Raw genomic sequence first — 23375 nt, 5'->3', positions numbered from 1 at the left:
TGGACCGCCCTGTATTTGTCCTGAGTTTCATCAAACAAACACCCAGAGAGCTCTAGATAGTCCCCCCGACTCGAGGCCCTGAGACCGAGGGACGGGTTGGAAGCGCCGGCCTGGTGCTGAAGGAGTCCGCCATGTCTGTGGTTTTTGACGGGAGTCCGTTGAAAGCGATGCAGGGCGCCCACAGCCACACAGCCCCGGCCGCCCTGAGGTAGGAGGAGCCCTGCAGACTGGACCGAGACATGTTCTCTGTTGGACCCTTATTAAACCATTCACTTCTCTGGAATATAGTTCTAATATAGTTTATTACATAACCTTACCTGCGTTTTATCAAATGTAAAGTAGGGCTGCAGCTAACAATTATTCTAGTCATTGATGAATCTATCGATTTGTCAGACAGTTGGTTAAAAACATTGACGCTACATACAGATTTTCATGTAAAACCTTTTTGTATAATAAGAAAAATGCAGTAAAAGATTAGTGCTTAATGAGAACTTTTTGTAGAATATGAAGCTTAAATAATTCCACTTGAGTTTTACATAGAACATATTTACATAGGTTTCTTTTATCATAAAGGCACAATGTTTGCGTTTTTGGTATGGTTTTGGATTAATTATTGATTTGAGTTTGTTGTTCTTTCATCAGTGTGCCTTTTTGAGTCACTATACTCCAGTTCAAAATTAATTGATTACTATATTAGTTGATCATTTTGACAATCACAACTAGTCCGATTAATCACTTCACCTTACTTGTATTCTTTAATTGTGAAGTAGGAGAAAGAAATTGGCTTACGTTTAGTCTTAATTCGACTTAGTTTATTTATACAGCACCAATTCACAACACACTTGTCTCAAGGCAATTTACAAAAAAGTCAATTGAATCCAATGGATCAATTGACTGTTATAAAGCAATACAGTTAAGTTCAGTTTATTTAAGTTTATTAAAAAGGGTTTTCTGTTTATGGAAACCAAGCAGCATTAAGTTACACTTCCTCCTGAATGAGCATCCAGCGACAGTAGACAATTACTAGCATTGTATTGTTGACTTTACAGCAATCCCTCATTCCGAGCAGGCATGTAGCGACAGCAGAGAGAAAAACGCTTCTTTATCGGGAAGAAACCTACAGCAGAGCCAGGTTCAGTGTAAACATCCATCTGCCTCGACTGACAGAGAGTTTGAGAAGCAGAGCAGACACACAGAAACACAGAAGCTCTATTCTAGGAGTACTTTCTACGTTAAAAGTAAAAAATTTCCACCACATTCCTTTGTGCATCCACTTTCTGCTGCATTTACAGCTGCAAGACTTTTCAGTGAACGTCTCTACCTGCTTTGCACATCTAGACAGCGAAGATTTTTGACAGAATCTTCTTTGAAAAGCATCTAAAGTTCAGTCAAATAGAAAGGGTGGCACCAATTTTCTAATTTGTCAGTTTCCTATTAAAATGTAGGTTTGGACTTTCTTTCTAAAACATGATCTAATCCCCTGGCAGCTCTGGTTGTATGTTTAAGGTCTCAGTTCAGCTGGAAGGTCAACCTCCACCCCAGTCTTGGGGGTTTTGCAACGTCAAACAAGTTTTCTTTCAGGATTATCCAGTATTTACCTGCATCCATCTTCACATCAATTCTGACTGATTTCCCTGTTAGACTGAAGCAAAATATCCTACTAATATGTATCACTGTATTAACTGTGTTTTCATAGTGTTGTGCAGTTTTAGTTTTACGCTTTTGGCATTTTGCGTACTATAAATGTACATTTTTGTACCAAGTACCAATGAAATGTTGTATGTAGTACAAGTTTCTAGCTGTTAGTTGCTATAGGTAACTTCTACAGATGTTTTTTCTTTAGCAACAACTTATTATTTGTTGTGCTACTTTAATCTCGTCCTTTCCCTCGCAGTGCCCAGGAACTCTCCCAGGAGATCAAGTCCTTCATCAGCGGCGTGGACGCCGTTCAGGGCCGGAAGCTCAGTGTCAGAGAGCACGCCCGCTGCGCTGTGCGCTTGCTGCGCTCGGTCCCGGCCTGCAGGGGCGCTGTGCTGGAGCATCTGAGGGGTGTGTATGACGAGCATGTGTCGACGTTTCTTCATAACCTGGAGATGGAGGGAAACACCAGCTCTGGGGCGACCTCCAACCTGGAGGACATCATACAGGTGAGACGTCATACAAGTTTCCTATGCATCCTTAAAATATTTAGAAAAGTAGTTATTTCCATAATTGTTTAGCAAGCTGCAACTAATGATTTAGTGATTGATTATTCTGATGATTAATCGGATAACATTTATAACATGGGAAAATGTCTTGTTAAAAGTGAAACTAGTACGTTTTCATCAATATTAAGGAATTATTGACTTGAAACATGCTGCTACTTACTGCTGAAACTTAGTTTTTTTCTTACTTCCATTGTACTAAAGTAATTGCACTAGAATAACTAAAATTTGTGTTTTTACGGTGTTGGTGTCATAGATTTTGGTATGGCTGAAACAATTGAATTAATCATGATGAATTAATTTACAACAAATGTCATGTAATTTAGTAATTGATTAATCATTAAGTGGAGTATACAGACTCAAACAAACAGCATTTGCCTTTTAAATTTATATTAAAAAGTAGAAATTGAATTGTTTGCATCTTAATGTTCTCAAATGTTTGGAATATTCTGAAATGTTGGAATATAAGGGATTATGTTCCATGTATCAAATATTTGTGTGGACTATTCTTTTATCCCTTCCTGTCTGCTGTAGGAGGTTCATGGCGTCCTGTCGGAGTTCATCCGTCTGAACCCGCGGGCCTGGGCCCCGCTGGTCTCCACCTGGGCCGTGGACCTCCTGGGCCAGCTGAGCAGCAAGCATGCTGGCCGCAGGGTGGCCCCCCACTCCTCCAGCCTCAACGAGCTGCTGCAGCTCTGGATGTCCTGCGCCGCCACTCGCTCCCTCATGGAGGCCTACTCCCAGTGCCTGGCGGCCATGTTGGCCTGGTGCCCAGATGCCTGTGTGGATGCGCTGCTGGACACGTCGGTCAAACACTCGCCACATTTCGACTGGGTGGTGGCTCACATCGGCTCTGCCTTCCCAGGAACCATCATCAGCAGAGTGCTGGCCTGCGGGCTGAAGGACTTCTGCTCCCACGGGGCCAAAGATCAGGGGCCGCTGGTGGAAAAAGGCAGCAGAGTGCCAAAGATCGGCTCTGTGGTGGGGATCCTGGGCCATCTCGCCGCGCATCATTCCGACAGCATTAGGAAGGAGCTGCTCAGGATGTTTCAGGAGAGCTTGGCTCCCTCTACTCCCCTCTCTCCCTCATCGTCCTCCACTTCCTGGGAGGCGTCCCCCCAGCTGCGACGCGCCGCCGTGCCGTTCCTGCTGCAGCTCGCTGCCATGTCTCCCAACCTGTTTGGAGCCGTGTCTTCGGAGCTGGTGGAGCTGCTGCGGCCTGCAGTGCTGCTGCAGCTGCAGGCTCTGCTGCAGGGCCTCCCCAGGGAGGAGCTGGACAACATGCTGGGTCTGGCCGTCCACCTCATCAGCCAGAGTCCCACCGGGGGCGCCCGAGTCCTCCGCTTCTTGGCGGACACAGCAACGCCTGCATCCGTCATCATCTCCGGGCCGACGCCTTCGCCTCATGAAGGAGTCCGAGAAGGCTGCGACCGCCTGCTGCAGATGCTGCTGCTGCATCTCCACAAACTGGTCTTCAACCGTTCCGAGGGGTCAGAGATCAGCCCTTTCTGTTCGACCTCCTCTCAGCCTCAGAGGGTCATCCCGTTCCTGGAGGAACTGCGCTCGCATGTCGCTCCACTGTGTGCGGAGACGCTGCGCCTGGAGAGGAAGCGCCACCTCTGGCTGCATCAGCTGCTGTGTCTTCTGTCAGTATACGGTGGTCCCAGCATTGCCACAGAGACGCTCTGCCAGCTCCTCACCCAGGCCCGCAACCCGGAGGAGCTGGCTCTGGCCTGGCAGCTTCATGCCACGCTGTCGTCCTGCATGGTTGGGCTCGTTCCGGCCGCCGTGGCTCACTGCGTGGCTCAGATTCACACGCACACACTGGGCCGCCGGCAGCTGCGCCAGCTGCTGCTCAACCTGGCTGCAGTGCTGCAGAGCCAGGACGATGAGAAGAAGGCAGCAGCAGGAGCAGGAGCTCAATCCTCCATGGCCGCCCAGATCGGCTCTGCAGTCTCCGTGCACCTCCACGATTTCGGGCCTCTCCTGCTCCACGGAGACCCGGCCGTGTCTCATGCCGCCGTGCGCCTGCTGTCCTGCAGCCCACTGCCCCGCACAGCCTCCCCAGCGCACCTGCTGCTGCTCTCCAGAGCCGCTGTCACGCATTTCTTCCTGGCACTGAGGAGACGTGGGGAAGCAGGGAAGGCGGGCCAAGACGAGGGGCAGTCAGGCGAGGCTGTGAGCTGCTCAGTTCTGCTCCTGACCCGGTTCGCGGCGTACTCCGCCCTCACCCTGAAGGCCATCCTCCAGCAGCTGGTGGAGGGGGCGCTGCACAAGGGCAACGCTGAGCTGTTTGGCGGCCAGATCGCCGACATGTCTGGAGCTCCTGTGGCCTCTCCGTCCGTGTCCCCTGACCTGGGCGCGTCTCTGCTGGACATTAACTGTCGGTTCGGCACCACGGTGAACTTTTCCGGCAGCGTGTGGTCGGTGTTCCACGCAGGAGTGATCGGGAAGGGACTGAAGGCTCGCACTGCTGCAAATCTGCCCGATCCATCAGAAGTCGTCCAGGTGGGTTACTGATGGAGTTCTGTTCAGAGGTTTACTCATTATGGACACCAATGCATACTAATGATCCTTTAACGATTAATTTTAATGGTAAGATCAGCGGAAATACACAACAAATTGAGACCTGGGCACAAGTTCATTCATTTTTATTTATGATTTTGTTGTAATTTTCCCTTTAAACAATTAAATGAGGCATTATTATGTAATATAACTATTTTGTTTTTGTATCATGTTATAATGTTATTCAATCATCAAAAACATAGCAGGATTGTTGCCTTGACTCTTTCATGCGTATTTGAGAAATCTTCCAATTTTCATGGCAGCCAGTCAGATGTACTTGGGTGGACTTTGCACCGCCTCCTTCTCAGAGCTGCAATTTCCAAGCTTCCGACTCACAGAGCAGTCCTCCCTGCAACTCCCTGACTCAGCTCCTTCAGACAAGCCAGCAGCAATTAGCAAACACCTGGTGGAACTGAACATCTGCTGAGCTCTAATTTAATTGGAAAAATGTTGTTAAAGAGTTAATAGAGGAGCCATGTTTTGATAACTTCCTGAAGGTGAAATTTCAGAAAGAGCAGGAGAGGAAGAGACAGAGGCCTGATTTCAAGGCATTAAATTTCAAAGTCTTAATTCCTTTTAAGTCATGTATGATATAACATTTTTATAACAACTGTTAGTTCAGTCTTATAGCTAATTGTGCTTTTAAAATGGCACAATGTGCATAGAAAACATATGATAGTGTCCTGTTAAATAATTGAAATGAATCTTAAAAAATAATATCCATACTAAGTGTATGCAGCCTGCTGACTATAACTTTCTCAATATGATTCTTTCACATCCATGGGACCTAAATCAATCAGAATAAAGACACTTGTGTACGCTGTGTTTCTGTATTTTCTCTGCAGAACATCCAGACTCTCCTGGCTGTCATCGTCCAGTGCTGCAGTTCGTCCAGCCTCAATGGCTCTCAGTCGCCATCCGATCCCGAAGAGCCTCCACCCATCAATGCTGAGGCAGCAAAGGTCGTTGCCGTCACGCTGGTGGAAAACGTCTGTCCAGACGTGGCCAACGGGGAGCTGTCCTGGCCCCCCGAGGAGCACGCCCGCACCACCGTGGAGCGAGACATCCACATCCGGCGGTGCTTCGAGGCCCACCCGGTCCTCTTCCACCTGCTTCAGGTTGTGGCGGCCGGGCGGCCGGCGCTCTGCTACTGCTCCGCCGTGCTCAGAGGCCTTCTAGCTACGCTGCTGTCCCACTGGGAGGGTTCCCGCGAGCCTTCGTCAACAGACTCTCCTTGGCACCTGCAGGCCTCCTGCCTGCTGGTGTCCTGCATGGGCGAAGGCCAGCTCCTGCCACCTGTGCTGGCCAACGTCCACGAGGCTTTTGCTCACCTGACCCCGTTTGAGGTGAGGCTGCTGCTCTTGGCCGTGTGGGAATACGTCAGGGGGAACGGGCCGCTGCCCCAGAAGTTTGTTTTCAGCTCAGATAAAGGCATGTTCTGCAGGGATTTCTCTCGGGACGGGGATGTGTCCAGGTATGTGGCACCGATCCACAGCGTCCTGCATAAAAACATCGACAGACTGGGACACCTGTGCTGGCGGTTTCAGCTCTGAGAGGGAAACAAACTGGTGATGCAAGTCAGCATCACACAGGGAGATTACTGTTGTTGCTTAAAGAGTTGACTTAAAATTTATAAATGTAAAACTTTGTGTGTAAGTTTGTGTTTTAGATTATATTTTCTGTACTTTTCCATTCAACTTCTATTAGATAGCCCTGGGAAGTGTTTAATTGTAAAGAAAGATCGTTTTCAAACTTAGTTTGTAATTTTGGTTTAGAAAAACCACTAATTCTAGTTGTTCTGTAAACATACTTTCCATTTTTGTTATAGTAAAAAACTTGTTTACACCACATTGCAAAATAAATTTTGTAGTAAACAGCTGCTGAAATTGTACTTTTTTGCTGCATCATCAGGTTGATCTGGAGATCTTTACAGATAAGTTTCAAACTGAGATTCATTTTCACCCCAGCTTCTAAATTAAAATCAGTCATATTTCATTTCTATTTCTCCAGTTTATTCAACATGGTGATCTCGCGTAAAGCCACGTTACAGTGAGATATGGAGGACTGAAACATGGACAATGTCTGCACCAACTTTATAATCTGTACATTATGCTAATGGTGCCTTAAGAGAACTCAACCTCAACACTCGTTTATCTTTAAAGATCTTGTGCATCCTACCATTAGGAACGAAGTTCACTTATCTCCAAGGTGGACTATTACACCAGTACTTGAGGCATTTTATGCATTTTGCTGTCAGGTTTTCAAATTATTTGAGATGAGTTGCACTGCCTGGAGTCCTGATAGAATTTTATTTTAAAAAATTGTTTTTGAATGGGTTTTATTGAGCATTGTAGACTCTGCTGGGCAGAAAAAGTATTTGATTTCTATTTAATTTAATTCAATGGACTCTAAATACAAGATAACGGAAGCAATGTCTTTACCAACACCATAAAACAACTTTAACGAGATTCGGTTGCATACTTTCTGTAATCAAGCTGCTGAAGAAGGCTGGTTCTGTCCTAGGGACGAGTGTGGAGATAATTGTACAAAGTATTATGAATAAAATCAATAAAAGGGACAACCCTGCTCATCTTCTTCATGGGACTGCTGTCGAACAACAGAGTGTTTTCAGTGAGAAACTTCTTCAGATTAGCTGTTATTACACACTAGTACTGGAGATCCTTCTTGGTCATCATCTGTGAAGAACCTGGAGTAATAATTTAGGGCATTTAATTTCCCTTTGGGGTCGATAAAGTATTTTTGAATTAATTTGGGAAAAAATACAAACAGAATAAAGTATTTTAAAAAGTTCAGATTGATTTAAATGTCAGTTTTACAGGTAGGGTTACACTTTTTAATTCATATTAAGGATATAAGAACACCAGGTTGCTCTTGCAGTCAACAGGCGCAGTTCATATTAATCTCCACAGTGGCCTGAAATAAATCCACCGTGACAAATCCGGGATGCGTGTGTGCGCCTCACTGAGTGGATCTTGGAGGTGACGTGTCCGACACTGAGAGGGTAAATATTCCCAAGAAGTTCCCATGTCTGCTCCATTAAACATTATTCGCATATCTAAATGACTGACTTTTATGTGAATCCCCCCTCTCTCGGTTCGTTTGTCGATGTAAAAACTGAGCACTCATTTTTAGGTCGGTTGCTGAGAATCTTCCTTTTTAAACGATCTTTGTTGCAGAGTGAAAAGGGGGCGGAGCAAACGGGACCCGAATCGAGATGGCCACCTTCACAGAGAGGTGAGGACGGAGCAGTTCCGCTCTTTTATCCAGGATTTTTCCACCGTCTTCATTCGGTGTTTCTTTGCTTGCTGGCAGGGGTTATAAGTTGTGGGGTGAATTTAGTGAATGCAGACGTCATTAAAGGTTTGGAGGTCGTGAAGGAACCCAGTACTAGTGGGAAAAGTCTCTGTCTCCGTTTCAATTGAATTAGCGGCTCGGCAGGATGTTAGCAAGGTTAGCATGATAGTGTTCAGATTTACAGAGCAGCTTATTCATACTCGTAGTGTTGCCACTAAAGTATTCCTCAACCAAAGCGTCGTATAGTGTTGCGGTTATTTTGTTCAACCTGTATGTAATATGTTATTTTTTTTTAAGTAATGTGGGCGCAGATTAATTTTAGCAGTCGTTAGCCGCTGTGTTAGCTAAGACGTTCATCTTGGCAATAGTCCAAACACGTTCATTTGCATCGGTGAGATTTGACAGGGATAAAGAGACGCATTCGATGTAGTTCTGCCTTTTTAAAATTCAGAAAGCAGTGCTTAGTACTATTTCATTTAAATACACATTGTGTGGTTGCAGGATTTAAATGGAAAAGGTTTAACTAGAATTGATTTAAGGGCAGATTTGAGCAACGAGCTCAAAGTTCAAGTGTAAGGTTTATCGGCCCCTCCTCAGGTTTTTAGAGCGTCCCCTCGGGTTTTTATTTGGCTATTGCTCAATCAAACCAAAGTGCATGAACTGGAGATGTGCTGCTGGTTTTTCCTCCGTAGGATGGGGCCTGTCCTGCTGCTCTGGCTGGCCTTGTGCCTCAGTGGGTCCTGGGCTGTGGACAAGGGCAACTTCAAGACCTGCGACCAAAGTGCTTTCTGCAAGTGAGTGGAACATGAGAAAATGAAAAATTAAAGGCATGTTTTCAAATGAAAATGACTGATTTATGACTGATGTCTGTTTTTGCCTTATGTCAGGCGCCAGCGAGCGATGAAGCCTGGAGAATCCCCTTATCGGGCCCTGCTGGAAACCATGGAGCTGACCAACACCAGACTCACCCTACAGCTCATCAATGACAATAACAAGGTAGACTGAAGTTGGATGATCACTTGGGTACATTACTTTAAGGGTTTTAAAGATAAAAATGGATCTAAAACTTTTCTATTTTGAGAATCAGGTAGGTCTTGTAATCTTTAAGGAAATGCTCTGATGTTGTAAAGAGCATTGTATAAATACAATACTAGGTTGTTAGAAGGGGGGTATCTTACCAAAACATAAGTTTATCTTGACTTTTACTCTCATCATACATCTAAAGTGAAATGGTTTACAAAGAAAGATTAAGATTCTTAATTTAATAAAAATTAACGCATATTTTTTTTTCCTGAAGCTTTTAACTCATATTTTACAGTATTTAAGTTTTGTGCTGCTATTTTTTTTAGTTAAACTTGGCAATGTTTGCCTGCTTGAAACATGGGGTTAATATTCACATATTTACCCAACAGTAAAGGCTAAACATTATTGAAACAGTAACTGCCTCACAAAGATGGATTTAACATCAGCTGTAATTTCCAAGACTCCCACTTTTTTCCATTCAAACCATTAAGACACAATGGTTTCCAGTTCTTGACTTGTACATCTTTTTGTTTTAGATTCATAAAATGCACAAGTATGTGGATTATAAAGGTGGCAACTTCAGATTTGAGCATATATGAACTCTGTAAAATGTAACTAATTTATACATATTTATAAAGTGATGAAAGTCGACTTTGACTAGACACTTTGGTATTGTAGAAATTCAGGAGAGGCTCCATAGTAACTGACAGGCTTTGTTACGTACAGCATATATACAGCAAATTTCATCTGCTTGGAAAAATAATTTATTGAATTAATTCTGCTTTAAAACTTGTGAGTAGTCATCACAGAGCACTAGTTAATCGAATCAGATGCCTCACCATATTGAATCACAATTTTTAAGGCGGTTGAGCTACTATAGTTGTGGTAATGAAAAGCACTCTTATTTCCATCCTGTTGCAGTAAATCTGCAACAGGATGGAAATACAAGACCCAACATGTTGCAATAGTCAGGAAAATATAAGACAACAAAACTTTATTACTACTATATTGTATGTGGCGGACGTTTAAAAGTAACAGGAAGAATAGATGAGACGATATGAATGGGCAAAACTCTGGATATTATAAACACAAATTAGCAGATTAAAAGCACATCATTGTGTAGGTCAGATCTGCCTCAAGGCAACATTCCTCCACAGAAACATTAAGAATGACCTTTCAGCTGTATTAAGTGTGACCTGCTATCATCAGAGCAGCAGTTTGTCCTCCATGCAGACAGACTGCATGAAATGCTTCCCATGGCAAAAGTTGAAATTGCAGATTGTGAGTTCCTTGTGTTTCTGGCTCAGTCCAATCAGCGATGTTGCTGCGGTGTTGAAGAGAAATCTGCTGATCTCTGCTTTCAGGTGCGTCTTCTGCTCGAGCTCTACCGTCTCCAGGGAAACATAACTAGGGTGAAGATTAATGAGCTGAAGCCTCTGAAGCCTCGCTATGAAGTCCCAGACGTGCTCATCAGGGAGCCGCCGACCGAACCGTGAGTATCTTGTGATATTTCTCTCCTGCATTTTTAATCTGAGAGTCGAAAGTTTATTTCCACTATGTCTCCTAATTGAAGTTTTCCCTCCGTCCCAGTCTGTCTCTCCTGTCCCAGGATGAAAACGGGGTGGTGCTGTCTCTGGGAGCGCAGTCCCAGCGGGTCATCGTCAGCGCCCGGCCCTTCAGGCTTGACATTGTGGAGGGACGCGAAGTCCTGATGTCCCTGAACTCGCGAGGCCTGCTCGGTTTTGAGCACTTGAGGATGCGCAAGGACACGTGAGAGTCCACACACACCTACACACACACACACACACACACACTCACACACTTCCAGACAAAGCCCTGTCTTTCTTTTTTTGTTATTTTGTATAATCCACATCGTCACTCGGTGGATAAATTCAGTTTTTGTTCCCATGATATGGTTTGTTTTTTCAGTGCTGTCTCTGACTCGTTGTTCTGTCCTTTTCTCCCTATCATCCTAGTTTCTCCTATAAAGTAACTAGCACAGTGGCTAGCGTGTGGGATAATATCAAGAGGGTATTCTCTAGGTAAAGACCCTTAATGTGTATTCTGTTCCTTGTGCCTCTGCTGCCCGTAGTTGCATAAGACACAGGGTTTCCCATCACACCAACTTTATTTACCCTGAAATTGATGTGACTGTAGGTTAGGGTGTGGGTGACTGTGTGCATGAAGGTGTTTGGATGTAGTTTTAAAACTGAGTCATCCTCACATTCAGATGCTTAAAAAAAATCAATCTGATCATTAGAAAAAGCTGCAGGGTTCAATTTTAGCTCTGGGTTTGATTTAAACTTTCACTTTTGTCAGATTTTTTTGAAGCATTAACTCGTCCAGTAGCTCATCTGATGATCTACATTTTTTAACTGCTTGATTTACAACATGTGGCAAGTAAAGTCTGAGTAAAGGGTTGAAGATATAGATTTGAGTATTTATAACGCTTAAACTTTCTCACATTACAACCACAAACTATTTTATTGGGAATTTATCTGATGAACAACACAGAGTAGCATATCGTTAATAATAAAGTAGAAGTAAAGTAATTAATGTGTTGGATAAGTTTTTAGATCTGAAAAGTGTGGCACAGGAAGTAACGGTACTGCTTAGTATGCAGCACTGTTGCATACTAACAGTATAGAACCAGCTTTTGTTGTGGTTGCAGTCGAATCTTTTAGTTTGTGTCCACTAGCTTTACACATCTAGAGACTGAATTTCTCTTCCTAAAACTGATCAAGCTCAGTCAGAATGAATGGAGGGCGACAATGTAAACAACAGTTTTCAAGTATTGCCACAGATTTCCAGACGATTTAGGTCTGGACTTTGACTGGGACACTCTGATACTTCGTCATTGTAGCTCCGGATTCATGTTTACCTCTGTCAACCTCCACTGCAGTCTGGAAACGTCTCAAGTCTCTAATTCTGTGTTTCCACTGAGTGGTTCATTACACTATTTAGTCATTGCATCGATATTTGAACAGAAACGCTGAACTTTTCACATGTGGATGTTTTTTTAGCTGCAGACGAATCCTTTGCCACAAATGATCAAGCGTTCACTCCAGAAATGCTGATTTTAGGCAGTAAAATGCTTGTTTTCTTATTTTAAATAATTCTATTATTTGTATATTTGCATATATTAATGTCAACTAATGTATTAAAAAGGTTTTGTAGATTGTGTCCCTTTTTTTATTTGGTTAATCATCAGAATAACCAATAGAATGATCGATTAATAAAATAATTGCTAGTTGTTGCTCTAGTATTTTCTTTATCAACCTCTTTCTGGAGAAAGAAGGTTGACAAACCTTTATATAAACCCTCTCCGATGTTGTGAATTGGAAAAGTTTGGCTTTTTTTTTAGACTTGTTTTATTCTTGATTCTTCTCCAGAAAGTCCAGTTTTGTGGAATAGTTGTCAAATTCTTTGAAACCTCTGGCCTTGTAGTGAGTGCTATTGATGACTCTGTGTTGTTCTGTCTCAAAGTTAAAGCGTTTTAAATACTCATCAAGTTCCAATACTGAATGTCTGTCTGAGCCCCCATGCAGTCTGTCCCCTCAGGCTTTGCTGATCAGCTCCTGTCAGCAACATCTCTCTTTGTGGTTCTACTTCTGATTGCAGTTTTGCATTAATTCAAGGTCATTTTAAATCGCTTCCTCTGGACATTAACAGGTTGGGTTGGCTGCCCACTGCATGTTTACTTCTTACCGTCATGTACTTCTGCAGCTCAAGGATTTTTTTTTTTAGCTGCTTCTAGGGTTAAACTCTGGTGATTTTGGATCTTCTGGTTTCTATTTGCAACGCTTGAGCTGCTGAGCTCTGGTTTATCAATACCAAGCCTGAAGTAGCCACAAGGCAGGGAGTTGTTCCGTCCCTATTTGTGATCAAAGCTAGATCAATCTGTTTTGTAGTTTTATTCAGTTGTCTCTGCGGTGAGGCGACAATCATTAATCCTGCACCCTGTTCCATGTTTTATTTACCTTTAACTATAGTTTAATTATCTCAGCATATTATTACCTTTTATGAGACGGTGGCCAAAGTGATGCTCTTTCTTTTCTGTTCATCCTTCGCTCTGAGCAGTCAGGCTGACCCGGAAGTTGAGAACAAAGAGGGGACGGATCCGGCGAACCCGACTGAGGTATTTGGAGATTCATTGCTTGGCTCTTTAGGGTTCATCTCATGGTTCCTGCTCGTCCATGACTACTTTTGTCTTTTGACTCCCAGACTGCAAAAGAAGAGGAAGAGAAAGTAGAAGACGGGATGTGGGAAGAGACGTTTAAATCTCACACAGACAGCAAACCGAATGGTACAGCATGCAGTTTTAGCTTTAGCTGAAGGTATTTGTATGAGAAAGGATGAAAGTTGAACTGTTTTACCCGTCGTCTCTCTCCTCAGGTCCTTCTGCCGTTAGTTTAGACTTTTCATTGCCGGGCGTGGAGCACGTCTACGGCATCCCCGAACACGCAGACACCCTCAAGCTTAAAACAACAGAGTGAGTCTCAGCTGCAGGTTTCATCTATCAAAACCTCAAATGCAGAAATGACATGTGGATCCCTCTGGTTTTGTTTTCAGTAGTGGGGATCCATATCGGCTGTATAACCTGGATGTTTTCCAGTATGAACTGTATAACCCGATGGCCCTGTATGGGGCAGTTCCAGTAATGTTGGCACACAACATTCAGCGTACTATGGGCATCTTTTGGCTCAATGCTGCAGAAACCTGGGTGGATATAAGTTCAAACACATCAGGAAAGGTAAAGTCTATTCTCCATGACCAGAGATTAGCCAGCAGCATTCACTTCCTGGTTTCTCCTTAAAGCCTCGAGGATTTTGAAATGAGTCCAGGGAATTTCTTTGTTTCCAAATTCCATTTTGTTCCTCTCTCCAGACGGTGTTTGGGAAAATGCTGGACTTTGTTCAGGGCTCCAGTGAGACGCCACAGACGGATGTTCGTTGGATCTCAGAAAGTGGAATCATAGATGTCTTCCTCATGCTGGGACCGACTCCCAGAGACGTCTTCTCTCAATACGCTTCTCTAACAGGTGAGAAAGAACATGAAATGAGAAATAAGCTTTAATTTCCATGGTTTCATGTTACCGATTGGCTCCTTCTGATGAGATTTTAAATGGCAATTCTTAGAATTGTTGATTTGCAAATGAGGAAACTAACTATTGAAACATCTGCAACAATTATATAGTTTTTTTTGCAACCAAATAGCAGAGATCATCTTGTGTCTGTCCTCTTTGGTGCTATTGCCCCTCAGGCACTCAGGCATTCCCCCCTCTGGCCTCACTGGGATACCACCAGTGCCGCTGGAACTACAACGACCAGGAAGACGTGCGCTCGGTGGACGCCGGCTTTGACGAGCACGACATCCCCTATGACTTCATTTGGCTGGATATCGAGCACACAGACGGGAAGCGCTACTTTACCTGGGATCCTCACAAGTTTGCATCACCAAAAGAGATGCTGCAGGGTCTCCTGGACAAGAAACGCAAGGTACAGCTGACAAAATCTGTATATTTAAGACCCTCAAGAGTTCTTATGAAATCTGGAGTTTGGGTTTTATCCTTTTCTAAATCTGGATATTTATCTATTTTAAATAGTTATTAAATTACCTTATGGACAAAACAGAGATTCTTAAAAAAGAAGGGCTGTAATAGATTGATATATATTTAAATATGTAGTAATTTAAATTTATTTAGCATTGTGATAGATTTATTGTCTAGTTCCATTGTGAAGCAAATCATTCAGAATGATTTCCAGACTTGAAACCCTCTTTTACATCAAATGTGTGTTTCAAGCTACTTAAACCTCTATTTTAAGCTTCTACAAATAAATGGGAGGTAAAAGTTTTGCACTTACATATCCAGAATACTATAAGAACTGTTGGAAACATAGAAATCCGAGTCTGGAAAGTGGAGAGCCCTGAAATGAAAACAGGATTAAATCTTTTATGCAGCGTTAGTGCTGCCTGAAGTAGATTTTAAACTCTGTTGGCTTGAAGCTCAGCACATTTTATTCCTTCCAGATGGTTGCAATCGTCGACCCTCACATCAAAGTAGACACGAACTACAAGATCCACAACGAGATCCGCTCTCGGGATTTCTATGTGAAGAATAAAGATGGCGGAGACTACGAAGGCTGGTGCTGGCCTGGTAAGACTGATTGTTTTATTTTTTATCTAGAGATTAAAATCAGATTTTTTTTTTTCATCTTCTCTTCTGTTTTCCTTCACTGCTGATGAATAAATAGGGAGTGCAGGTTATCCAGACTTCACCCGTTCTGACATGAGGGCCTGGTGGGCCAGCCAGTTTGCTTACGATCAGTATGAGGTGAGTAGCTCACGTGGAGGTTTGTGATGTTGTAAATGATATGAACCATTCAGCTGTGCAGAGTAAAGCCAGAAAACGAGGCTCAATTAGAAGCCGTGTCTTATTAAATGTTGGCACCTAATTCAACTTTGGAAACATTCACAACATATTTTCTTTGCTTACATTTGAGCCTCAGACATGATTACAACTTTTTCATTTTATTGTTTTTTTTAATTTTTTTAAATTTTTTTTACAGTTTTTAGGTTGTTTTGTGTCGTAGTTTAGATTAAACGGAGTGTGTCTGCTCTGCAGGGCTCCATGGAGAACTTGTATACGTGGAATGACATGAATGAGCCGTCCGTGTTCAACGGGCCGGAGGTCACCATGCACAAAGACGCGAAGCACGGATCCTGGGAGCACCGCGATGTGCACAATTTATACGGCCTTTATGTGGTGAGTGAGTTTAAGCCGAGTCGGTCTGTGATTTTTAGGCCACTTTTCTGCCTTTTTTGACTCTAACTAAATATGGAAAGGATGATCCATTGTAGCTAGACTTGGTACGTCTACTTTTTTCTAGAAATTAGCTGGTAGGAAATGTAAAATAGTGATGAAATTCTTTGTTTTCCCCGCATGCAGCACAGGGCCACAGCAGAGGGTTTGATTCAGAGGTCTGGAGGAGTCGAGAGACCATTTGTCCTCACCAGGGCTTTCTTTGCTGGCTCCCAGCGCTACGGTGAGGCCACCAGCACCTTTACCTCCAGATTACCTGCTGACGTCGACTCAACATCTGTTAAAAGATAAACATATAACACGAGACAGGCCTTTTTACATGCAAAATGTGTTGTTTTGCATGCAGGTGCTGTGTGGACTGGAGACAACGCTGCAGAGTGGGACCACCTGAAGATCTCGATCCCCATGTGTCTGAGTCTGGGCCTGGTGGGAATCTCTTTCTGTGGTGGTGAGTTCAGAAACAAACACACAGCTTAACACACAGTATTAAGAAAATTACTGCCATTACATTAACACACTTGTTTATTTTTTTGGATCTTATTTAAATTATTTATATTTGCTAATATATATTTCAATGGAGTAGCTTGTCAACAAATAAGCAATTTCTCTTTGGGGAACAATAAAGTATATTCATGTTAATTTTATAGTTTATGTAATTTACAAGAAATGAAGTATAAAGTTATTTACCTCATTAATAATCACAGAAACCTAAAATAATGATTCTTATCACTGTGGAAATAATAATCCCACTGAACACCCTGCAGTGTTTGGTAATGTTGCTATGGAAACTGGTCTGTTGTGTTGCCATAGTGATGGCAGACGTTCCCCTGGTGATGAAGCGGCAGTTATTGTTCAGTCATTGTTCAGTCATTGTTCAGTTATTGTTCAGTTATTGTTCAGTCATTGTTCAGTTATTGTTCAGTTATTGTTCAGTTATTGTTCAGTCATTGTTCAGTTATTGTTCAGTTATTGTTCAGTTATTGTTCAGTTATTGTTCAGTTATTGTTCAGTCATTGTTCAGTTATTGTTCAGTTATTGTTCAGTTATTGTTCAGTTATTGTTCAGTTATTGTTCAGTCATTGTTCAGTTATTGTTCAGTTATTGTTCAGTTATTGTTCAGTCATTGTTCAGTTATTGTTCAGTTATTGTTCAGTTATTGTTCAGTCATTGTTCAGTTATTGTTCAGTTATTGTTCAGTTATTGTTAAGTTATTGTTCAGTTATTGTTCAGTTATTGTTCAGTTATTGTTCAGTTATTGTTCAGTTATTGTTCAGTCATTGTTCAGTCATTGTTCAGTTATTGTTCAGTTATTGTTCAGTTATTGTTCAGTTATTCTTCAGTTATTGTTCAGTTATTGTTCAGTTATTGTTCAGTCATTGTTCAGTTATTGTTCAGTTATTGTTCAGTTATTGTTCAGTCATTGTTCAGTTATTGTTCAGTTATTGTTCAGTTATTGTTCAGTTATTGTTCAGTCATTGTTCAGTTATTGTTCAGTTATTCTTCAGTTATTCTTCAGTTATTCTTCAGTTATTGTTCAGTTATTGTTCAGTTATTCTTCAGTTATTCTTCAGTTATTCTTCAGTTATTCTTCAGTTATTGTTCAGTTATTGTTAAGTTATTTTGCAGTTATTGTTCAGTTATTGTTCAGTTATTTTTCAGTTATTCTTCAGTTATTCTTCAGTTATTGTTAAGTTATTGTTAAGTTATTAAGTTATTGTTCAGTTATTGTTCAGTTATTCTTCAGTTATTCTTCAGTTATTCTTCAGTTATTGTTCAGTTATTGTTAAGTTATTCTTCAGTTATTGTTCAGTTATTGTTCAGTTATTGTTCAGTTATTGTTCAGTTATTGTTCAGTTATTCTTCAGTTATTTTGCAGTTATTGTTCAGTTATTGTTCAGTTATTTTTCAGTTATTCTTCAGTTATTCTTCAGTTATTGTTAAGTTATTAAGTTATTGTTCAGTTATTGTTCAGTTATTGTTCAGTTATTCTTCAGTTATTGTTCAGTTATTCTTCAGTTATTCTTCAGTTATTCTTCAGTTATTGTTAAGTTATTCTTCAGTTATTGTTCAGTTATTGTTAAGTTATTGTTCAGTTATTGTTCAGTTATTGTTCAGTTATTGTTCAGTTATTGTTAAGTTATTCTTCAGTTATTCTTCAGTTATTGTTCAGTTATTGTTCAGTTATTGTTCAGTTATTGTTCAGTTATTCTTCAGTTATTCTTCAGTTATTGTTCAGTTATTGTTCAGTTATTCTTCAGTTATTCTTCAGTTATTGTTCAGTTATTGTTCAGTTATGTTGGCTTGAATTGTGCTGGCTGCTGTTTAGACTTTATTGAAATGAATGAGTTTGTTGTTTAACACAAAAAGAGATCTGGTTTGAGAAAAAGCTTCTCTGAAGGTCAGTTTGTTGTTTTTAATCAAACCTTTTGGATTGAAAAGTCAATTTCCTAGACTAAATGTAAAGTTGTGCAATGATCGTACAAAACATGTTCTGTGTTTAAAAATCTCTCAGATTTCTATTTAGTTTTAATTTTAGTAGTAAATTCAGATTGTTTTTGGGTATGTTTTTATTGAAGTGAATTGAATGTGGGATTAATAAAGGACTGTTTTTTATTCCACAGCTGATGTCGGCGGGTTCTTTAAGTCGCCGAGCACCGAGCTGCTGGTGCGTTGGTACCAGACGGGAGCTTACCAACCCTTCTTCCGGGCCCACGCCCACCTGGACACGCCGCGCCGCGAGCCATGGCTGTTTGGTCCAGAAAACACGGCTCTGATCCGCGAAGCCATTCGCCAGCGCTACACGTTCTTGCCTTACTGGTACCAGCTGTTCTACCTCGCATATCACACTGGAGAACCCGTCATGAGGTGAGGACAGGGAAAGGTTTTTCCCTCTCGTGTGTATTGCTGATGCTCAGAGGAGTGAGGTGTTTATTTGTAACATGATGAAATTATTGTTCATCACAAGTTTTTAGTTTAAAACTTTGAGGAGCGGTATAGAAAAGCTTTGTCTTTCAGGTAAATAATAACCTGTCTTGTGTTGCAGGCCACTTTGGGTGGAGTATCCCCAGGATCCTGCGACTTTTGCTTTGGATGATGAGTTTTTGCTCGGTGAGGCACAAAACACAAATCTCTTTCTGTAATGATTATGAAGAGTTTCATCAGATTATTTCATGAATCTAATTACAAACTAGTTCTACCCTAGAACTGTTGTGCAGCTGTTCTCTCTCTCCAGTTGATCTTAACTCAGGGATTTTTTGAAGTAGAGTAGAAATATTCCCTCTCTTATATTGCTGCTGTTATTGCTTTGCTGTTGCTAGACAGAAAAGCAATAATGATCGTTACTGATCCTGTGGGGTTTTCCTGCTTTAGGTTGGTTATATGAGGTAAACTTGATTTAAAATTGCCAAAATGCAATGAATAAATAAATAAATTTAATGTAGACAAAATTATAAAAGTAACACAGTCATTCCCCAAGTTTAAGTGTGGAAGTAGTTTCAAAAGTTGCGTTTTTTTATTTTTTTAATTTTTACCTTTAGTCAAGTTTTTTTCCAAAAATATTCCAGTGAAAAATCATATAAGTGACTCTGTAAGGTCAGCTAAAGGTTCAGTATAGTTACCAGTAATGTTCCAAACTTTGACTCATACATTAGAGGATTAAATTTATTATGTTTTACATTAATCACAAACTTGCTCAATAATTCAATAATCATATGTTGCACAAATAGTATCAAGTCATCAAAAATGCAGTCATTATTCTTGTAGCATAAACAGAAAATAAGGCAGGAATAATTCACACTACACAACAAAAAAAATCTAGTTTTTGAGCTTCTAAATGGTCGGTCTCAATCAAGGCCGGTCAGACTGAAAGATATCTTCTGATTGTCACCTTGGTTTTCTAATGGGAATATAAGAACATTTGAAAGTTTACACACAGAAGGGAGCAAATACTAATTAAATCTACTTCAGAACTTCTACCTTCTCTAAGGTAGAAGTTTAGTTAACAAGTTGAACAGATGTATGCAGATACTTCACTTCGTGATTGTCTAACTTATTTTTCAGCTTACAAAATGGAAGAAAAATTAATAACTTGTTTCTGCTGCCATCTTGTGGTCAAATATGTTACACAATGCAGCTTTAAAATGACTCGCTGTGTAGTTTGTAGTTGTTTTACTCATGAAATCAGTATTTTTGGATAATAAAACATTCATGATTTTCTCCTGTGTGGTGGGTTTCTGCTGCAGGCCGAGACCTGCTGGTGCATCCGGTAACTGAAGAGGGAGCCAGAGGTGTCACCGCTTACCTGCCGGGGAAACACGAGGTGACAAACTCGCTCTGCAGCACGTTTTGATGGTTTTAAGTTCAGGAGGTGATGGTTGACCCTGTGTGTCTGTCCTCAGGTCTGGTTTGACATCCACACCTTCCAGAAGCACAACGGCGGCCAAAACCTTTACATTCCTGTCACCATGAGCTCCGTAAGCTGTCACAAAAATTGAATATACAATTACAACAGATTTTAATGTCTCATTTTCCTGCTTTAGAGTAGTTCTTAACTTCTGCTGTATTCTGTCACAAGTTCACTGATTTAGCCGGCTTTTTGTGCTTTCTTGCTAGATCCCGGTGTTCCAGCGCGGCGGCTCCATCATTCCCAGGAAGCTCCGAGTCCGCAGGTCCTCCACCTGCATGGAGCACGACCCGTACACTCTGTATGTGGCCCTTGATAATCAGGTGAAGAAACTTTGCGCCGTCTAAGAGCAGCTGCAAGATTCTGCTGGGTCGTCCTAATCAAAGCTCTGCTGTTATTCAACAGAGAACGGCAGAAGGAGAGCTGTACATCGATGACGGCCACACCTTCAACTATGAGAAGAAAGAGTTGATCCACAGGAAGTTTTCCTTCGCCAACGGCGTCCTCTCCTCTGTGTGCGTTGCATCATCTCAGCGTTTCTCTCTTTCCTGTTCTTCCACCTCTAAAGAATGAAACTCAGGATGATAAAAGTGCAGATTTATCTACTTCTGTAATGGTTACGCCTCATGTTTGAAGATGAATTTGTTCCTCTGTCTTCTTCACAGTGACCTTGAGCCAAACGCCCAGTTTACAACCAAATCTTGGGTGGAACGCATCATCATACTGGGAGCCAGTAAACCCAGCAATGTTACTCTTAGAACTGCTGGTGAGTGATTGATGCTCTTTGTCACATGATACAGGACACTAAAAATAAACATTTTAGGGTTTGATGGGAAGGTAGAGGCTTAATTCAGATTAAAAAAATAACAGATTCAAAACACATAAAAAAATTGTTATTTTAAGCTTTTGTACGTAAGAATTATTGGAGGATTGTAATAAAGTTTAGAAGTAAACTAGAAAAATAACTAATTTATCTGTCAGAGTAACAAAGTTTGCTGCATAATAAATTGTCCAAAAAATTATTGTGATAAAAAATAATGTCTTGAGACAATTTTCAACAATATAATTAAGGGGATAATCATGCCAGTTCACCCTCTAAAAATCTAATAAAGTTTAATTTTGTGCAGAGGACTACACCCTGGAACTGGAAGACATTTTAAATATCCAAAATAACAATAAAACAACCAAAGATTATAGATAAAAACCATACACAATCAGAAGCATCAGAAAAATAGATTATGAAGCATCTGTAAACAAAATTGCCCGTTTAAAAAATATGAATCACAGTGGAAATGAGTGATTTTGTTTTATCATGCAGTTATTTGCTTATTATGACCAGCTTGTCTGCATCAAAACTTTAAAATAAGATCATTTGAAGCATGAATTCTTGTCCTTACTGTCTTGAGGAAAAAAAGTTCAGACTAAGAAATCTTCAGATCTTAAGGTTTCATGTTGTATTTTCTAATTGATCAGCAAACAAACTTTTTACATATAACCATGCTGCCCCAATAGTTTCATCTCATAATGTAGTATGAGCAAAAACTTTTCAGAGGATGTGAATACTTTTCATTTTTTGTTTATGCAGATGGCGAGAACCAGCTGGAGTTTGATTTCGACGCCTCCATGTCTGTGTTAACGATCCGCAAGCCTGACATGAACGTGGGGGCAGACTGGAGCGTGACCCTGCAGTGACCCCCCAGAGACAGAAGACGAAAACAGAAAACGAGCAAACTAGACTGAAACAGGAGGAGATGGAGAGACTAGGGAATAGACAGACTCCATTAATACTCCAGACTAACTAGAGCAGGACGTCAGAGTAACTGCAGAAACACACAGATCACACTTTCCTTCCATATTAACACAGTTCGTTGACACTGAACTTTGCCACTTCCTCTTTGTGTTCTGTCACACTGTAAGACCTGATGGCAACGATTAAAAATTACTACTAGATAGGAAAATGTTTGTTTTTCAGGGAAGACTTTCTTTTGCTGCTGAATCTTTCTCTTGGTTTAGCACTCTGTCTGCCTCATAAGAAACGCATCACTGTAAAGGGTGTTTGGTATTTATAATGAAGGCCAACATTCTCATCACACGCTCCACCTACTGCTGTTTCCTTTCTGAATTTGAAGAAATCTGTCATTCCTCTTATAGGAAAAGTCGAATCAGGTAAGATCTCAGCCTTCTTTCCTCGTGCAAATTTAAAAGTTGAGGGACAGTTCAACAACCGTCTCCTTTATAGCTCAAATCTTTTATCATGCTTTTTTTAAAAACTGTTTTCAACACCACAAAACATCTTTGTTTAGCAGTTCTCAGCAAATCATTTTCTTCCAGTCTGTCACTGAGTTTCTCAGTCCTAAATAGAAATTGTTTCTTCTTGTTGCTTCTATTTTGAAGTAATTTTCTTAATTGCAGTTTGGGTTTTAGACTGGGGAGTTGAACCACTGATTGGATGATTCTGACAATGTGTTTTCTCTTTTGAGCCATTTTTCTTCCCTTCGTATCCTGTTTTTAATGCACTTACAGAAGGGTGAGCCCTTAAGAAATTAGATTTTCATGTGTTTCCTAGGTGTTAGTTGAACTCTTCATTTGGGTTTTTTATTATTACATCAACTAAACAGTTGTCTATTTAAAGCCATCTGAACTACAGAAACATCAATCCAAAATATGCATCAAGCTCAATCGTCTGACCTGCAGGAGGGAAGGTTCTGCAAGTTTCTGTTTTCAAGAGCATAAATGTTACCTCCGCATCGTTTTTTGTTAATGGCTTGAATTGGTGAAAACGGAAGTTAATGATTGCACTTCAGCTGTCAAAGTTGTCTGATGTACTCTAACAGATGAGACCAAGTGAAAATAAACTTGACCAAATGTGAAAAATAACAAGTCTGATTTTTTCCAGTAATTTTTTTTGTTTTGGGTTTTTGTGTCACTGTTTTCAAGGTCTGGATAACTATTTGTTTCAGACAGGGTAACTATCTACGGAGCCCCTAAAAAGGACTATACTTAAACTGTTAACTTTAAGGTTCAGTATTCCACCTTGTAATAT

General features: G+C 41.1%; 2 protein-coding genes across 5 annotated transcripts; both read left to right on the top strand.

Annotated features, from left to right (window-relative positions):
- ints5 (integrator complex subunit 5) lies at positions 1–6648 on the top strand. Its single transcript, XM_055034729.1, has 4 exons — positions 1–208; positions 1895–2147; positions 2739–4712; positions 5615–6648. The coding sequence occupies exons 1-4, from the start codon at positions 132–134 to the stop codon at positions 6320–6322; spliced, it is 3012 nt and encodes a 1003-aa protein (XP_054890704.1). The 5' UTR covers positions 1–131; the 3' UTR covers positions 6323–6648.
- A 1127-nt stretch (positions 6649–7775) lies between these two features.
- Positions 7776–23206, top strand: ganabb (glucosidase II alpha subunit b). Of its 4 annotated transcripts, XM_055034304.1 has the most exons (26): positions 7776–7791; positions 7967–8024; positions 8777–8878; positions 8972–9080; positions 10472–10599; positions 10698–10877; positions 11084–11149; positions 13188–13245; positions 13332–13413; positions 13503–13599; positions 13680–13860; positions 13995–14148; positions 14370–14605; positions 15138–15264; positions 15362–15441; positions 15733–15873; positions 16057–16153; positions 16277–16378; positions 18552–18795; positions 18974–19038; positions 20172–20248; positions 20328–20402; positions 20542–20655; positions 20738–20847; positions 20998–21098; positions 21918–23206. In XM_055034304.1, the coding sequence occupies exons 2-26, from the start codon at positions 8005–8007 to the stop codon at positions 22022–22024; spliced, it is 2853 nt and encodes a 950-aa protein (XP_054890279.1). In that variant the 5' UTR covers positions 7776–7791; positions 7967–8004; the 3' UTR covers positions 22025–23206. The 4 variants fall into 4 exon arrangements, with proteins under 4 accessions (XP_054890279.1, XP_054890280.1, XP_054890282.1 ...); XM_055034305.1 differs by lacking the exon at positions 7776–7791 and having other exon boundaries at positions 7953–8024; positions 13683–13860; XM_055034306.1 differs by lacking the exons at positions 7776–7791; positions 7967–8024 and adding an exon at positions 8049–8240.
- The last annotated feature ends 169 nt before the right edge of the window (positions 23207–23375 follow it).

This window comes from Poeciliopsis prolifica, unplaced genomic scaffold (assembly GCF_027474105.1).
Source record: "Poeciliopsis prolifica strain line A6 unplaced genomic scaffold, Auburn_PproV2 SCAFFOLD009, whole genome shotgun sequence".
NCBI lineage: Eukaryota > Metazoa > Chordata > Actinopteri > Cyprinodontiformes > Poeciliidae > Poeciliopsis > Poeciliopsis prolifica.
The sequence above is the reverse complement of the archived record's forward strand: the minus strand, read 5'-3'. Positions and strand labels throughout refer to the sequence as shown.

Excerpts from the sequence above, each read along its gene's own strand:
- ints5 (XM_055034729.1), top strand. The coding sequence starts at position 132 with ATGTCTGTGGTTTTTGACGGGAGTCCGTTGAAAGCGATGCAGGGCGCC. Across the intron at positions 2,148-2,738 it reads ACCTGGAGGACATCATACAG|GAGGTTCATGGCGTCCTGTC; the intron begins GTGAGACGTCAT and ends TGTCTGCTGTAG. Across the intron at positions 4,713-5,614 it reads ATCCATCAGAAGTCGTCCAG|AACATCCAGACTCTCCTGGC; the intron begins GTGGGTTACTGA and ends TTTTCTCTGCAG.
- ganabb (XM_055034304.1), top strand. The coding sequence starts at position 8,005 with ATGGCCACCTTCACAGAGAG. Across the intron at positions 13,414-13,502 it reads CACAGACAGCAAACCGAATG|GTCCTTCTGCCGTTAGTTTA; the intron begins GTACAGCATGCA and ends CTCTCTCCTCAG. Across the intron at positions 14,149-14,369 it reads TCAATACGCTTCTCTAACAG|GCACTCAGGCATTCCCCCCT; the intron begins GTGAGAAAGAAC and ends ATTGCCCCTCAG.